This window comes from Hippichthys cyanospilos, chromosome 1 (genome assembly GCF_059441005.1).
Source record: "Hippichthys cyanospilos isolate Australia breed blue-spotted pipefish chromosome 1, RoL_Hcya_1.0, whole genome shotgun sequence".
Lineage (NCBI taxonomy): Eukaryota > Metazoa > Chordata > Actinopteri > Syngnathiformes > Syngnathidae > Hippichthys > Hippichthys cyanospilos.
Genome location: NC_142369.1, coordinates 6,338,912 through 6,355,731, shown reverse-complemented (window position 1 = coordinate 6,355,731; position 16,820 = coordinate 6,338,912). Strand labels below are relative to the sequence as shown.

Genomic DNA, 16,820 nt, shown 5'->3' with positions numbered 1-16,820 from the left:
TTGTTTACTTATGTGAATGGGGCAGGGGGAGGGACGCACTTGCTGAATAACAAATTGTGTTGCGCCAAAAAGCTGATTGACGTCCCTGTCGACCAATGGGCAAAACCTCCAGCTGGACAAACGCGACACGGCAGAAGGCTCGTCTCCCCTGTACGCTTGAGTGGCTTTTCTCTTGTTCAACGCCAACAAAACTGTCAAAGACACGTGTTTGTTGAAAAAAAGAAACTTGAAAGTTCACACTGTGTGACATCCGGGACATCCGGGGGCAGAGACGATCGTTTGCTCGAACGGATTTGCCTCGTTAACACCTCGAGTTGTTCGGTGAGTTCCTTTTTGTCTGCTTGCGAGAAGTAAGGGAGAACTTTGACACAAGAAAATAACTCAGATGTAAAATAACCACGGTACTTTTTTGTAGCTGCATGGAAAGGCATTTTGGGAAAATTCGACGGTAGCCTAACAAGTCAACATGTGACAACCTCCCCCGCACATAAATGTCCCAAAATAGCTCATTGTTTGTTGCGCCTGCTGAAATTGTTATTCTGGCGTCAAAATAAATATAATTTAATCTCATTTGGAGATGCTCGAGGTTTTACGAAGCCACGCAGGCATTTGTTTTTGGTGTGAGTAATGGTGCGTTCCTTGTACCTCGGAATTTAGTTACACAGTGGCGTCACAATCAAGCTGTCAAGTGACCAAACGGACAACCCAATTCGTTTAAAGAAAAGGATCACGCTTATCAGCAGTCGACATCATGGTCACGCAGTATACATAAAGACAAAAAACTTATCGCACTTTCACTAGCATAAAAGTCCACGAAAAATGTAGGCATCACAGGATAAGATTGCCGTTACGTCACTCATGCGTGAACGTGTTTCGGCTTTTTGATATAATTTGTAAGATTGTAAATATATCTTCACTATACTTTCACCGGCAGTTCACCAATATAATAAACAGCATCAAAAATTAACTTAAGGGTTCCTGTTGTGATCTCTGAATGAGTCCAAATTTCCGACATGAAAATAAAACATGAATGCAGCACGAGGACGCAGAGAGGGACGGCATGTTTGTTCACATGCTGCATTCAACACCCACCCTTGACTCCGTAATTTTTAATATCACTTTTGTAACTATTTTACTTTGTGAGAGTGAAAGAAAGTATGATTACTGGTCAAAACAACCATGGTACGGAAACACATACTTTTGTAGGTATTTTGCTTTACTACTGGTCAAAACACGCACTGTAGTAATAGAATAAAATAATCAAAACGCCTACGAAACAGGCGAGTCTCCTTTCGCGAAGCACGTCAACTCGATACGAGTCACGTGACCATGCCATTTCGCTGGCGCTAGCAAGGCGGCTAACAGGATTTAGCTAACTCGCGCACCATTGCTTTGCTGCACTGAAGTCCCGTCGGAAGCAACCGTCAACGCTCAGCGAAAGAACCGACGTTTGTGTCACGTCACGCTTGGAATCGCACTTGGGGAGCACTATGCCAGGTAACCCAGGGACCGCGAAATGTCGAGGGTGTGCTTTTTGCTTTTGTCCGTGCTGAGCGACTGCGAGCCCGGAACGCCGCCTTGTTTTTGTTGACCTGCATCGGTGATGCTGCCATGCTGTTAGCACCGTGCTAACGCGTCGCCGATCGCTCGTCTTTTCTTTTCCCGCAAACGGCGATCGATATCGGCCTCCGATTGTTTTGGAGGTGCCGTGACGTTATTTTCTTTGCGCCTTGTGTGTTTGAGCGGCCGCGCGCGACAATTTGGAGACAACCTTTTGTTTGTTGACGGGATGGCGGCCGTCTTTAGGCCTGCTCGTTGACAGCCCAACTCGGCTCGGCGTCTATTTACAGCTAGCCTCCCACCGGCTGAGAAGACGGTGCAATCCCTTGAGCAACTTCGCAGGTAGGCCCAGGCGAGCACCTGCTTTAGCCCATTAGCTTGTGTGTAAATGCTAACAGGCTCGAAGCCACGACGACGTCTGCGTTACATAACCTGTTATGAAGCCTTGGATGCTATGCGCGGCCGGGGCGTCTTTTATTTATCGTCTGATCGCGCCTCCGTGGCCTGATTTCACTTGTGTTCCGCATCTTTTATTTTTATTGTCGCATCCCGGCTGACACCTTTTGAGAGACATAACGTCTGCCTACATCTTCGGACGCAGTGGTTCCAAACCTTTGTTCCGTGTTTACATCGAAAATGCCCCATAAACTTGCGTCTACTTTCTTTAATCTATTGGAAAGGCATTAAAGTGTTCTGGTTGTCATTATACGTCGGTTGGAGGAAAGTTCGATCGCGCTTTGTTTTCGTTCGGAATGCTAGTAACTTTAGTTGTATATATGTGTGTGTGTGTGTGTGTGTATATATATATATATATATATATATATATATATATATATATATATATATATATATGAACGCAATGATAAGCTGCTTTCATAAAGGATTAATTAAAATCAGAGAATACTTATTAACTTGGTTATTGATTAGTAGCCAAATAAGTTGTAAGCAATCTCTAAATGCCAGATCATTGCTTTTGTACGATCCAAAAGACAGATGTACCTTGCAGTCTTTGTGATGCTACTTGCCGTGTAGATTTTTTATGCGGCAACGGCGCGCTCTCTGTCGGATAGAGCATAAAAATTTTAAAATGCCCACAATTAGACATTGGCCAATAGATTGAGCAAAAATATCACAGCACCATAGTATCGCAATATTAAAATTACCACTTTGTTTTTTTTTTCATTGAACAAAATCTTAGTTTATTTTTTAAAGTAAATAGAGTATATTTTGCATTTTTAATACATGTGTACCATGTTTAATGCGTATACATAAAATATACAACATTATATATATATATATATATATATATATATATATATATATATATATATATATATATATATATATATATATATACACATATACATATGTATATATATATATACATTATATACAACATACAAACATTCTTCTTCTTTTTTTTTTTTTATTGTTTTTAGCAGGTCACAGTGCCCCGCCACATTTAACCTATTTTAAGTAAGACCTCCTCCTTAACCTCCATGCAGGTCTAGAAAGTTAAAAAAAAATATATTGTGATCTAATTATTTTCAGCGGTGTCTTAAGTCAACTCTGCAAACACTGGTGATTCCTTATCACCGAGCTACATTGCACTTCCATGAATGTCCACTGTGAGGCACACAAAATTCTGAAAAACATCCTCCTAAACAACGATGCGATATTTTCAAAACTTCAATTATTACTGGTAATCCATAAAACCAAACAGAAAGGGAGTTAATTTGACCAGCATTAGTATACATTTGTGTTTTTGATCAAAACCGAGTGCTTAAGTTTGCCTTTTTTAAAGTCATGTTTTGAGAGCCATCTTGTCAGATCCAAGAAGAGCACAGTGTGTATTAAGCATCATAACTTGATTTTGATTGGTAACGCTTAATTCAATCATCTCCCAGAAGTGAGCGACAAGAACGAAATTCAGTGTATTTATTGGTTTTAGACATATAGGTCAAAGAGGTTAAGACATAGACCCTCCCTTATCGTTCCTGCATGACAAGAAGGAAAAAAAAAAAACAGCGATTGCGAATTACTTTCAGAGGGGGCTTATTGATTCAACTTTGTAAAGAGGCAATTATATACAGCTCTGTTGAAATGCCCCCTTTGTTAAATAAGATGAAAAACAAAAGCGCTCATTACAAGTTAAAGACCGTATTGGCAGTTATTGAAACCATGACTTAACACCATGGTGATCCAGCAACCCACTTATGGACATGCCTAATCCACAATATCCTACATTTTTCAGTTTAATCACCTTGACTGTGTAATCGCTATCCCCTGGTGCAGAGCCGGCTGAGATGAGTGGTCCTGAGGTGGCCAAGACACCGGGCGGAGGCGCGCCAGGGAAGGAGGGCAAGGAGCCGGTGGCGAACGGACACGCGAGCGACACCAATGACGCCAACCCCTTTGCGGAATATATGTGGATGGAAAACGAGGAGGAGTATAACAGACAGGTTTGTACATAGTGCATTTAAAGTTCCAAAAAATAATCAAAGAAAACCCACTGACATTGTTTGACCCTCTCTGCAGGTGGAGGAGGAGCTGCTGGAGCAGGAGTTCTTGGACCGTTGCTTCCAGGAGATGCTGGAGGAAGAGGACCAGCATTGGTTCATCCCGTCGCGTGATCTCAACAATCAGGGGGTGGAGCAACTGCAGCAGCAGCTCAACGGCCTGTCTGTCAGCGAGCACCACAACAATCTGGAGGAAGTGGCGGTGAGAAGAAAAACAACGAAAGAAATAACACATACAACATCCTACAGTATGCAATGTTCAGTTCCTTTCTCTCTCTCTGCAGAGGAAGAGCATTTTGAACCCCGAAGCAAAGGAGTTCGTCCCTGGGAAGAAATACTAGGAGTCCCCCTCACCCCCATGGAGCCTTCACACACGTGCACACACAAACACACACACCTCATATCTTCTCAGAGACTCTGGCGGCCATGAGTGAGCACACACACGCATACACACACTCGAATTGAAGTACCACTGTGTGGTTAGGCCCAGTCGGGGGGTGGGGGGATTATTTCTTCATTTTTTTTCCCCTTTCTTTTTATTTCCTGTTTGTTTCTTGTAAACCGAGTGACATTTGAGCGGGGTTGAGGGGAGTTAACGTTGTCCAGCCCTACAGCGGGCGCTAGTGCGTCTCTGTACTTCTGAATCACATGTCACAGCTTCACAGAGCAGGCGGACCCCCGCTGACGTCTCCTGGCAAACCAGGCAGCTACCAAGGAGTGATGCCAGACTCAACAACTTGAATCTCCTCCCGCACCCCCTGAAAAAAAGTATAAAAATAAACTTGAAAATTGACCTCACGTACATTTTGTATGTTCATCAAATCGGGGATCAAAGCCACGAGGTTTCTACTTGTACTTTTGGGGGACGCGGCGGGGGTCTCGCTGCTCTGTCCGGCTATCACGGGCCGATCCGTTCCCGCCTGTGATGTCACTAGTTCCTTGTGATGTCACAGCTGGCAAATTTGCAGGATGGTATTCAAGTATGTAATGATGGCGATCCAAATCAAATACTGTACTTAAGCCTAAAAATGTGGAACCTGGAAGTATTTGTTTGGAACGCAGGCGTTGCATATTTGTTCATCATCCCAATAAGTGTCCATACACGCATCAGGTTTTGAGCTAGCCTCCTCCATTTTGCTTTTTGTCCTTTTCATCCTGTTTTGAGGACTGAGGTGTTTTGTGTCTACTGGGTACAGTAACCTGGGGTGTCAGCTCAGTTCTGTAACAGAGAGATGATGTATAGGGGCATATTGTCACCGTCATCGACTGCCTGGTTTCAGCGCCGTTAAGCGGTGAACTGCGGGGCCCCTTGTGTAAACTTGGTTGTCATTTTGTGATGAGGAAGTTCTTCTCGTGAGCCCGATTTGTTACAAGTCATAGGAAAACGTTGCATAGGTAAAAGTGTTAAATCAGGTTCATTTCTCAATCTTATTTTTCTGTGTAAGAAACATGACTGTTAATAAGTAGACACGTGTCACTATGATAGTGTCAAAGTTGCGTTTATTCGAACATCGGGTCAAAGCAGAACTTCCTCATGTGGCGTGGCACCCCGGTGGAGCTAATAGGAATGTTTGCCAGGTGGATAGTGCAACATAAAATCATTTTTTGGTGATTTTGTTTCAAGTTAGTTGACAGACGCCGTAAAAGTAAAGAGGTCCAAAGACACACAGAGTATTAATTTCAATAAAAATAATGAATAAAGATATTAAAGGCAAATGGGTTTGGAGTTTTTCTTATACATGACAGGGACCCAGAATGGAGTCTGTTGTATTTGGAATTTACTATTAACTCATTCAATCCTAAAGATGTAGTTATATGTCTTTACAGAGTCCAGGCATTGGATCTCAGGTACAGTATTTACAGTGATTGGAAAAATGAAGCCTCGTGAACCTCAGTTTTTTTTTTTTTTTTTTTGCTCCTCTATATGACACTCTTGGTTTAAAGATGCAGAAGAAATTTAAGATCGTGTTAGCCTCTATCTTCACACCAAGAACACCACTCAGAGGGGTCAAACAATATCAAGTGATTCCTGAGGCCTCATTTGACCATCACTACTTACTGCCATTGTGGACGACATTGCATTCTGCCTGCGTTCTATTACAGGAGTGACGGTAGAAGGTGTTGACATTGGCTGCGTAGTCCATCTTCAAAACCGCGCCCGTGCTCCGAGCTCCGAGACTTGCTCCTCCAAGCGCCGAGGACTGTTTCAACGACAGGAGGCTGTAGCCGTGGAAACGGCCCTTGAATTCGTCCGATTCTGCCGCCTCATCCAGGACCTCGACGAAGCCTGCGAAGAGGCATAGTTTCAGAAGCTATTCGGATGGCGCGAAAGGGCTACGTTGACAAACGCTGGATGCTGACTAGGTTTCAGAAGCTCCCAGCTTTTCCACACGGAGCCTACGCACAGGATAGGCAGGCCCAGGTCACCGTTCAGGAGAGGCTGAGGGAGGGAGATATTAATGAAGGAAGTCACTTTTGATGAAGTTCAGCGTATGCATACGTCACCTCTTGCGCTGCAGGTAGGACGGCTTGCACATGCTTGGCTAGGACTCGCCCAGCTTGAGAAAACACGTACTGACATAGAGCATCCCCAGCCTTTGCGCCTTGGATAAACAAGTAAATATTTTCATTATTTTATTAAATACAGCGTTCCCACAAAGAGGGAACATGCTACCCCTTGCTTTTCTGACTGCCTGACAAAATGGTTGCCTACCTTCCGCCAGCTTCTGACAGAAACCAGCAAAGTGGGACTTCTGGAAGTTTCTGTAGAGATGCGGCAGCATTCCCATGAGGTCAGACACCTATGAAGATAACCCATGATGTCCATGCCACTTTTTGTACATTAGAAACTTAGAAGTGCTTGGCTGAAGTGAATCGCATCTCACCGCAAAATACTCCTCCATAGCTTTTCTCACATGTGTGATATCATGAGGAGGCGTGGCTAGGTTGTCTCGAGCATCAAACACGGTTTTGACAGCCAAATGAGCAATCCAAAAGGCTGGAAAAGGATGACAATGTTACAGGGGTTATCGATTCATCACCTCAATTGAGCAGGATCTATTTTTTTTTTTTAATCTGATGAAATCAATTTAAAACTGTTAACTTCGGGGAATTAATCATTTAAATTTTTCGTTAGAGATTCTGCTTACTGGGAACATGCTGCACCTTTTGATTTTTGAATGAAAGCAAAGATAAGTGAAATTTTAACATTTCTATTATTTTGAACTTTTTTCGATAAAAGAATGATGTAAATCTGGAAAGTTGTTCAGTTAACGTGCTGAGTTGGGATTTGTATTTTTAAATTTTGATAAACATTTTTCCTTTCACGGAATATAAATATCAGCTCCACATATAGATTATAGGCCACCTTGACTACAGTAAAGACACTGGGAAAACAACAACAACAAAAACAACATATTGGTCTATCTCAATTCCAGGGACAGACGTTTGCAAATATCAAAGAAAAGTCTCATGACTTACTTACCGGATCCTTCGTCCCCCATCATGTGACCCCAGCCCCCACAACCAATCTGGGACCCGTCTGGATTAACTAATTTGCAATTGGAGCCGGTCCCTGATATCAAGACAACACCACCTGGGGAGAAAAGGCAAACCTTGATACTGCAATTCTAAGCTTTGATGGCACTGAACTGATCGAGATAAAGCCACACCTAGAAGGCACAAACTAACAAGCGTTTACCAACCGCAATCACTAGCAGTGGCCATGGCACCGATCGCATCAGTTGTGATGAAATAATGCTGGCTAAGATGAGGAAACCGGCCTTTCATGTGAGCAATCAGTTTGTCGATGGCATCCTTCTGCTCGCCTCCACTTAGAGACATGCCCTGCAAACAAACGCACATTGGTTGTTATGATAATAACATAAACAGATTCTACTATGTGGAAAAAATAATAATTAGACAGACCAGCAAGCGTAGTGGCATGTTAGGATCCAGTCCTGCCTGCACTTTGGCTCTCTGGACCATTTCATTGATGGTTTCAATACATTTGTCAACTCCCACCAACTGCACAAGCACACATGAGGTTAAAACAACCAATTGTAATGTATACAAAGTAATAAGGATTACTCAAACTCACCCAGTGGTTGGTGGATGGCCCCTCAGTCTCAGCAAGGATTCTTCCATCTTCTGCCACCAGCACAGCTTTGGAGTGCGTCCCACCACTACGGACGCACCACCGGAAACCGTTTCTTACTCATTCGAACTTAAACATCAACTAGCTAAGAGCACTTACTACAGTGGCACTTTAAGCACAAGTTATGTCTTTAAGGATCAGAACAAAAAACACATAAACCGTACTACGCGTTTACTTTAGCAACGTTTTTTTTTAGATGAAGTAGTGTCATTAGACATGATTTTGTTTTAAATCTCACCCTTCTATGCCGCCGAACACGTCGGCCATGGTCCACTTCCTGTTTTGATCCTCACAACTGAGGCGATCTCGTGATAATACAGAGCATGGCTGGACTGCGGTGCTCAAAAACCACCAATAGATGGCAGCACTGTGCCTTTAAAATCCAATCAACGCGGCACGTCACTTTCGTATAATACAGTTAATGAAAAGGAAAACGCCAACGTCAAAAGATCTAAACAAATAAGAAGCACCACCCTGTAAAATTAATTCAGATTTTTGTATGTCGAAGTGAAGGTGATGGAGCTTATCACCTTTTTTTTTTAACCGACCGACTAGACACCCTCCAATCTCCAAACATGTCGCGCTAAATGAAGAGGGTTCACAATGCTGTTGTTTTGGGCTGGAATCAGTACCAAACGCCGAGAGCCAATACGAGGCATCTGCAGCCCATTAAAAAGCGATTCCCGCTACTCCTGCCAGAGTGGGCGAGTCCTCCTGTGAATTAGCTTTAAATTATCACAGGGGAGACTTGTCTCGAAAGAAAAGCACATTTATTTTATAGTGGCATTATTCTTTGAAGCGTGAACACCTTAACACAGACAACAAGACGCGTAAAGTTTGCCATGACTGAGAGCAAAAGCGACGTTACGCAAGAGGAGGTGGGAGAAGAGCAAGGGGAGTGCGTGAAGCGCGAGTACTAAAGCAGACATGAAGAACGTACCCTCCAAAATAAAACATATCCTAATCTTGTCTATTAAATCGAAAAATTGCACACATACAGCCAAACATAATTGCTACAAAAATTAAATAAGTGAATATACTGTAAGAACTGTTTGACTTTATCTGAAAATACTCACAAATTAACCCATTTGGAAATCTAATAAAAAAATGACATAAACCCGATGAATGCTTGTTATAGGTTCCTCAACCATCCATTTTTTTAACCACTTGCGCTCACAAGAGTTGCGGGCTTGTTGATGCCTATTCCTGCAGTTTTTGGGCAACAGATGAGGTACACCCTGAACTGATTGCCAGCCAATTGCAGGGCTCACAAGACAAACAGCCATTCACACTCACAAAAACATCTAAAAGCAATTTGGAATGTCCAATAAATTTTAGCTACTGTGCTTGGTTTAGAGAATGTGGGAATAGACTGGAGTACCCAGAAAAAACCCGCATAGGCACTGGGAGGACAGCAAACTCCAAACTGGAAGGCTGGCGCAGGACCAAACTCACAACATCCGCATGTGAGGCAGGCTTACTAACTACAGTATAATTGTTTGAAGTAAAGTCGAAAAATTTCCCACTCCTAACAACATCTCACTACGATTGGGAATACCAAACAGCACTATGTTTAGAATTTGAGAACTGTGTGGATTGTGAACTATTAAAGGAACAAACTAGACTTTTATACTGAAAGGTCGAGGGGAAGATTTGTGTTTTAGATGCCAGCTTTTTCACAGCCTAAACTCAAGTGGCAGTCAGATGCGTCAAGTAGAGGAGAAACTTATAGTCAAGGTTTTGGACCTTTTAGATCTTTGACGGGACCACCCAGTGTTCGGTTGGGCCTTTTTGAGCCATGCCGCTTTGCACCGCGCCCCACAGAGACCGTTTCAGCGCTTTCACGGACAGGCAGCGGAAGTGAGAGAAGTGGGGAAGTTTGATCGGGGATGTAGAGGTTTGGGGGGTGGGGGGAGAAAAAGAAAAACAAACTCAAGATTTTTTTTTTTTTTTTCTGCTGTCAAGTTCAAGTTAAATTTGGGCTAGAATTGGAAGAGTCCCTGGAGGTCGGGGGCATGGACACCTACGTTAAGGAGGGACAACTTTATGTGCAGCATCAAAAGTTTGGCAAGGTAATCTTTTGCTGTTCTAATGTTAATCAAACACTAATAAACCTATAACACAAATTAGTCGGATATTAAAACAAAAAATGCACATTCTTGGGATATTCTATAACTAATTCCTAAGATTTTTTTTTTTCACTTTACCATTGTGTTATAATTGGGTCTACCTTTAAAGTCCATGGTCTGAATTTGGCAGAGAAATAAAACAAACCAAAAAATAAGCACAATTGAAGTTGGCCTTGTGATGACCTGCAGAAAACATCACCACCTTTGTTCAATTTTTTTCCCCACACATTCTGCATTTTATCAAGAAATAAGCCATTTATACATTGTGCAGGCTCATCACTAGTGTGGATCAGGGTTTAGTCTTGTATTTGCTCTTAATGTACCACTAGATAAGAACACATCTCCTCATGGGGGATTTGAAAGAGGGTCTTTGTCTCTGTTGCGCGCCTCTTTCTGGTCATATGACATGGAGCAACAAAACGTTTTGGCCCTGGTTCCTGCCCTGACATCACAAACTCCACAAGGAAGTACAATTTAATTTGACGGATTGAATACTTAATTGTTTGTGGAAAGACGGAACTACTCATGCTTGCATTTAAGACCTTTTTTTTGGGGGGGGGGGGGGGTGTACTGCACAGATGTGTTGAGCAAAATTTTCAGTTTCTGTTTTGTCTTTTTCCTGTCGCTCATTTCCTGTCTTCCGCCCATTTTTCTGTGTGCCAGATGGACACCTCTACATGCATGAAACAGGACTTCTTTTAGCTCACTGACATGTAAAGTCAGTTTCACAGAATGACCTCATCAATACATTTTCTGATATACATTTAAGGATACAATGCTATGGGATACATTTTTTTTTCCATCGCTAGTGACACCACTTTTATTCATATATAATTGCTAACTGGAAGTACATAAAGGTAAAGCGTTATTATAAGAATTGGCAAATATCGGCCATTTGGCCTATTTTTTTGGTTTGAAGGGACATTATAGGCCGATTAATGTTCAAGGAATTTCTACACTGCGAGTGTATCTTCCATTAAAACATGCTTTTTATAAAACTGATTCATCAATTAATCAGAAGGAAAAAAAAACAAGATTGGTTTACTATCAAATAATTGTTAGTTGTAAGAGCACAATGATGATTTTTTTTCTTGGCTAATGATTTTGTTCTGTCCATTAGAAATGGAAGAAGAATTGGTTTGTCCTCTACCCAGCCAGCCAAAATGGCATCGCACGCCTCGAGTTCTTCGAGTCATCCGGGTCAGGAGGTGTGGGCGGCGGGGTGGGCGCAAATTCAAACGAGAAGACCAGAAAGCTGGACAAAAAGATTATTCGCTTGTCCGAGTGCATCTCCATTTTGCCGGCGCTGACCGAGAGCTGTCCCAAAGACAACATGGCAGCTTTCTGCGTGGAGACCAATGACAAGACCCATGTGTTTGCTGCAGAGAGGAACGCAGCCAAGGAGTGGATGAATACCATGTGTGACATCGCATTTCAGGTATCCTTTTTTTTGGCTCGTGTTGCTTTGCTTTTTTGTGCCAATGGCTACACAAAATGTTCCCTTTCACAGTCTAAAATATTTTTATGACCGACTTTCCATCCATCAGAGAGATCTTGCATTACCACTTTGGCGATCAAATAAGAAAAAAATTGCGCTGCCCATTGCACTCCAGTTATTATTGCCACCAATGTTTGTCGTCCAGTGGTTCTCAAATGGGGGTATGTGTACCCATGGGGGTACATAGAGGCACTTCAGAGGTTATGTGAGATGTTAAAGTTTCTGCAGGTATCAGCAAATCTAATTTAATGCTTTTTTTAATACAATAACAAGAACAGTTACAATTTATTTTCAAAGTAAGAGCAGGTTAATTGGAACATGAAGCAATGTTTTGCTAAATTGTGTTATATTGGCTCCTTTGCAAAATTCCGGACGCATATTGTCATGAAAGACGCCATTTTCGGTGTATGAGCTATAAATAAGACAGATGATGTGTTACACAAGCTATCTTCTGGCGTTGCTGGATAAAATACGGCAACTACAAGTTCCAACATTACAGTATGACACATGTGTCACAGTATTCTTTTTTTAAGTCTTTTTTCTTAAATCCAAAACCTGGCTGAAAAAACATTTTACAGGTGGTACGTCATTAAAAAAGTTTGAGAACCGGTGTTGTAGTCAATTGAAAAGACAATTATGAATTTGTGTGTCCACAGGGTGGAAGTGGTGGCAACGGGGATTCTGACGGGGAATCTCAAGACCTGAAGATGTCTGAGAACCTCATCTATTACTCCAGAGAGGAGAGTGAGTATGCAACTGAAGCCGGAAGCGGTAACAAAAACAATCATTCATAAACTGTGCAAAAAATTTCCGTAGCAAACGAGTTCTGGGTGAGCGTTCAGCGAACGGAGGCTTCGGACCGCTGCAGACTGTCGGGCAACTACTGGCTGAAAGCTGAAAGCAACGTCCTGATCTTAAAGGATCCCAAAACAAAAAGGAACGTCTTTGTCTGGCCGTACAAGCTGCTAAGGAGATATGGGCGAGACCGGGTGGGTGTACGAACACGCTTGGGTGTGTGCATGCGGTCAAAACATCTTCTGCTACAACAACGGCTGTGGTTGCTCTTTCGCCACTTTGTTGCTGCAAAGTGTGAAGTGACGTGTTAAATGCGCAGAACAGACGAGATGGCAGACCGCTTGAGAAAAGGTCGGCAAGGTGTGAAAAACAATTTTGTGGGGATTTTTTAAAATGTGTTTACTCAAGTGATAGAAAGTAAACTGAAGTAAGAAAAGGGTGCAAAAACTTCAGAAATCGGAAACCACGGTTTTTTGGTTTAATATCCTGTATCTGACTTGACACAATTTCTTTCATGTTACTTCTCTAGGTGATGTTTTCCTTCGAGTCCGGGCGCCGATGTGACTCTGGCCCCGGGAACTTCACCTTTGACACCAAGCAAGGTAACGAGATCTTCACTCTGGTGGACCAGGCCATCAAGTCCCAGAAGGCCCTTGCTGAAGAGCGTCCCGTCAGCTGCCCCATCTACTTTGACCCCGAGTGCCCGCCATCACTGCAGCACATACGCAACGCCGGAGGTGTGGCGGCCATGCCCGGTAGTGGCGACAGCAGCAGCTGTAGCAGCTGGGAGGCTGACGGCGATTCGGGCGGCAGCAAACCAGGCTCTGCAGACGGCGTTCTTGGGAAGAGAGAGGGAGGAGATGGAGGAGGAGGCGCAAGAGGCCAAGCAAGTGGCGGTGCTGAGAGGCATAAAGGGAGGAGTTTACCAGAACTGCCTGCCATACTGGGGATGGTGACTGGAGGGACAACGCCTCCACGCTCTCCAAGGAGCCAGGGGGCGACAAAGGGCTCTTCCTCCGCGGACGAACAAGCTGCTCTTTATTCCGAGCCGGCAGATGCCGTCCGTCTGCCTCCGCACAAGGCTGACGGCCTCTACTCTGACCCGGTGGACAGCATTACATCCGCGCCACTAGCGCAACCCCCTCGCCTGCGTCCTGTGGGTGACGAGTCCTCTGGCGGGGGTGCCCCAACGGAGCATCACCATGGGGGCAATAACCACAGGAAAGCCCAGGACCTATATTCACATGTGTATGACCACATCAGCATGGAGCTGAGTCAAAAGACCGATGTATTGAGTCTGAATGGGGGCGGGAATGCAGGAGGGGGTGGGAGAGCTGGGGGCAGAGGGATGAACAGTAACAAGCGAACCCTGGGGGTTCAAGCCGAGGGAGCTTTGTCGCTCCCCTTTCTTTCTCCGGAACATATTTACGATGAACCGGAGGGTTGTGCCAAAGGATTTATGAACTCGAGCAACACATCGGGAATGACTATTTACAATGAAGCCCGTTTGGAGCCTTATAGCCAGAAGAGGCAGGAGGAAGTGGCTGCCCTGTCAGGACCGGAGGGAAATTACAGCACCCCCAGCCACGTAAAGTCTTTAGAGTCCCACAAACATTCTACCCCGAACCGTGGAGGACAACACCCGGTGGCTCCAAGATGGCCAAAACCTGTCACCGCTCCAAAACCCATCTGGGGCCATTTTGCTAGGAAGGAGCCCAAACCGTTGCCTTCTTCGGGGAAACAAAGCGAGCCTGACAATAATGTGAACAACAATAATAACATTCGGGGCAGAGAGGACAGAGGGGAAAGGGAGCTGTACAGCAAGGTCTCCAAACCTTCTAAATTGTGGTCAAATCAGTCCAAACCAACACCACTAAGCTCACCTGATATTATCTATGACAACTTGGGAAATATTTGATAGTCGGCTTACATAGGTTTTAAGTGATCAAAATATGATTATTATTGTTATTTTTAAAAAAAATCAAAACCCATTTTTTTTATTTCTGTTCATCCATGGTCTGTTTTAGAGCCCAATTAGTAATCAACTCTTTTTTTGTGAGGGCAAAAAAAGTGTTTGATGGCTTAATCCAGAGCTTCTAAAATGGAAGTTTGAGTACTCTTGGGGATACGTGAAGACACTTCTGGGGTTTGTGAGACTTTTAACAGTTTCTGAGCAGTACAGTTTCAAATTAAGAGCAAATTAATTGGAACACGAAGCAACTTATTACCAAATTGTGACAAGTGACTCTGCAAAACATTGTATACTTTTATTTTGTTAAGAGTTTTACGAAAGTGCATTGTCATTGGTGGTGCAATTTTCTAGCAATGCTTTGGTTCTGGTTAGTTGGCTAAAAAAAATATTTCACAGAGTGTGCATCATTGAAAACAGTTTGAGAACCACCGGTCTAATCCAATGTGCGGTTGCAAACGATTGACCACACTGCCGTGTTTTGATTCTGTGCAACCTGAGACAAGAAGATTTTCATTCCTGTGAGCGAATGTTTACTGCATCGATTCATCATCTTAAATGCCACCAATCCTTGGAGACTCGCAAACGTTCGAGTCCAAGGAATTAATACGGGAGGTGCTTTATTCTTGAGCTCCATATGGTGGAAAAATCTTCCCTGGAATCATGCAATGTGAACTCAAGCCCTCATGTGGGTCAAGGAAATAGACATAAAGAGGTCATGTGGCTGTTAAACTGCAGGGGGAAGTTGTTCAATGTTATTCCAGTCTTTTGTTATTGCATCTCCATAAGAGACTTTGCTGCGCTGTCTGTAAATATCACTAACAATAAAAATATCTTGAAACGATTCTTCCATATTGGACATCTGCTACCAATGTCACAGTTATTCTTGGTAAACAGACTTTCTGTTCTAGGCTGAGCAAGTCTGACCTCATCCTCAACTTCCCCTCCTATACCACACTCTGTTTTTGTTGTTTCGGTCTGTTTCCAACCACTTAATCGTACCGTTAAGGCATGAAGCGGTGGCTTTCATTCGTACTTTCTTTTTCTCTGCATTGATTGGGATTTTGCGTTGCCATGGTGTGTGCTAACTGGTTTGTGTTATGCATTTCAAGTGAAGGCGAAGGTAGAGCAAACATGAGCTGGAAATATGAGGAAGGGTCTGTCAAAAGCCAAAAGCAGCTAATATCAGGATGAACAATAGTCAAGAGTCTCCTCAGAGCTTATGAAAGGCAAAATGAGAAAGAAATTGACACGATGAATGCTGGCAAGAAAGCGCTGCATGTGTCAGTTGGCTTGCAAAACAGGGACAAACTGTTCCATTTGCCGCTCCAGCTCTCTATCCCGTTCATCCCTCTGCTTTTTTTCCCGCAACTGCTACTGAAATTCTTTTTGAACAGCTCTATAGACACCCAGATTACATTTTCAAGTTCTACAACTCCACCAGTCCCCACCTGTGTGCACCTAAACGCAGCTATGTGTGCAGTATTTTCCGAGAGAACAAAAAACAGACGCAGCAGTAACGTCATTGAGCAACATATTAGCATCTGTGTATATGTGCGGAGTGCATGTTGACATATTTAGTGATTTTGTTTGGCCTTTCCTCCATTTTATATGACTCAACACATCATTACTGATATCAAAACTTATGGATATTTGCAGCGTTTGAGTATCATCTACTATGGTCGCAGTAGTTGGGCTTGTTAAATTTGGTTTCAGCTGCCTTTAATATTTAAAAAAACCATTTATTTATAAAAAAACATTTATAAAAACAACTAGAAACAACATTTTTGACATTTGATAAAATGTCTAAGCATTCTTTTATTCATTAAATTAAAGCCAAACATAAATTTCCTACTTCAGAAAATGTTTCCTGACATGTTGCTGCCAGGCTGACTCCAGCATTAATTTACAATGCAGGCACAAAAAAAGAATTTGAAAGTGTTTTCAAACTTTTGACCGGTAGTGACATGTAAAATCTAAAAACGATTTAATGATGCAAAAGCACAATAATCTCGATAATTACTTTTCAAAAACCAACCACATTGTAATTTCAATTGAAATTAAATAATCACAATTTAGTCACAGAACGATAAAAGAGCCACAGGCCCAACAGACCCCTAATGTAGCAACTAGTTTTTAATACGCAATATATTTAACATATATTGTGACTGAACCGAGTTGGTGTGTTACTCCT

At 42.9% G+C, this 16,820-nt stretch overlaps 3 protein-coding genes and 1 long non-coding RNA gene across 6 annotated transcripts; 2 read left to right on the top strand and 2 right to left on the bottom strand.

Annotated features, from left to right (window-relative positions):
* Window positions 1-124: 124 nt before the first annotated feature.
* paip2b (poly(A) binding protein interacting protein 2B) lies at window positions 125-5,795 on the top strand. Of its 3 annotated transcripts, none has more exons than XM_088417193.1 (4): window positions 125-321; window positions 3,856-4,022; window positions 4,099-4,281; window positions 4,364-5,795. In XM_088417193.1, the coding sequence occupies exons 2-4, from the start codon at window positions 3,867-3,869 to the stop codon at window positions 4,418-4,420; spliced, it is 396 nt and encodes a 131-aa protein (XP_088273319.1). In that variant the 5' UTR covers window positions 125-321; window positions 3,856-3,866; the 3' UTR covers window positions 4,421-5,795. The 3 variants fall into 3 exon arrangements, with proteins under 3 accessions (XP_088273319.1, XP_088273309.1, XP_088273329.1); XM_088417183.1 differs by lacking the exon at window positions 125-321 and adding an exon at window positions 1,328-1,497; XM_088417203.1 differs by lacking the exon at window positions 125-321 and adding an exon at window positions 1,723-1,902.
* Window positions 3,471-4,018, bottom strand: LOC148428824 (uncharacterized). The gene is made up of 2 exons (XR_015865902.1): window positions 3,824-4,018; window positions 3,471-3,557 (listed from the first exon to the last, which is right to left on the bottom strand). It is a non-coding gene; the product is annotated as an uncharacterized LOC148428824 (long non-coding RNA).
* On the bottom strand, window positions 4,597-9,087 carry nagk (N-acetylglucosamine kinase). The gene is made up of 10 exons (XM_088417171.1): window positions 8,474-9,087; window positions 8,179-8,263; window positions 8,007-8,105; window positions 7,784-7,925; window positions 7,564-7,674; window positions 6,965-7,077; window positions 6,793-6,880; window positions 6,585-6,682; window positions 6,441-6,519; window positions 4,597-6,366 (listed from the first exon to the last, which is right to left on the bottom strand). Exons 1-10 carry the CDS (start codon window positions 8,500-8,502, stop codon window positions 6,131-6,133), a joined length of 1,080 nt encoding a protein of 359 aa, XP_088273297.1. The 5' UTR covers window positions 8,503-9,087; the 3' UTR covers window positions 4,597-6,130.
* Window positions 9,088-10,144: 1,057 nt separating this feature from the next.
* Window positions 10,145-15,470, top strand: dok1b (docking protein 1b). The gene is made up of 5 exons (XM_088418135.1): window positions 10,145-10,307; window positions 11,485-11,802; window positions 12,519-12,606; window positions 12,679-12,851; window positions 13,187-15,470. Exons 1-5 carry the CDS (start codon window positions 10,251-10,253, stop codon window positions 14,573-14,575), a joined length of 2,025 nt encoding a protein of 674 aa, XP_088274261.1. The 5' UTR covers window positions 10,145-10,250; the 3' UTR covers window positions 14,576-15,470.
* Window positions 15,471-16,820: the final 1,350 nt, after the last annotated feature.

What these genes read in the sequence shown, in the direction of transcription:
- paip2b (XM_088417183.1), top strand. An exon ending in AGGAGGAGTATAACAGACAG is followed by an intron (nt 4,023 to 4,098) that starts GTTTGTACATAG and finishes CCCTCTCTGCAG; the next exon opens with GTGGAGGAGGAGCTGCTGGA. An exon ending in ACAATCTGGAGGAAGTGGCG is followed by an intron (nt 4,282 to 4,363) that starts GTGAGAAGAAAA and finishes CTCTCTCTGCAG; the next exon opens with AGGAAGAGCATTTTGAACCC.
- nagk (XM_088417171.1), bottom strand. Translation starts at nt 8,502, where the DNA reads ATGGCCGACGTGTTCGGCGGCATAGAAGG. An exon ending in GGCCATCCACCAACCACTGG is followed by an intron (nt 8,106 to 8,178) that starts GTGAGTTTGAGT and finishes GTGCTTGTGCAG; the next exon opens with TTGGTGGGAGTTGACAAATG. An exon ending in CTATGGAGGAGTATTTTGCG is followed by an intron (nt 6,881 to 6,964) that starts GTGAGATGCGAT and finishes TTATCTTCATAG; the next exon opens with GTGTCTGACCTCATGGGAAT.
- dok1b (XM_088418135.1), top strand. Translation starts at nt 10,251, where the DNA reads ATGGACACCTACGTTAAGGAGGGACAACTTTATGTGCAGCATCAAAAG. An exon ending in CTATTACTCCAGAGAGGAGA is followed by an intron (nt 12,607 to 12,678) that starts GTGAGTATGCAA and finishes AAATTTCCGTAG; the next exon opens with CAAACGAGTTCTGGGTGAGC. An exon ending in GGAGATATGGGCGAGACCGG is followed by an intron (nt 12,852 to 13,186) that starts GTGGGTGTACGA and finishes TTACTTCTCTAG; the next exon opens with GTGATGTTTTCCTTCGAGTC.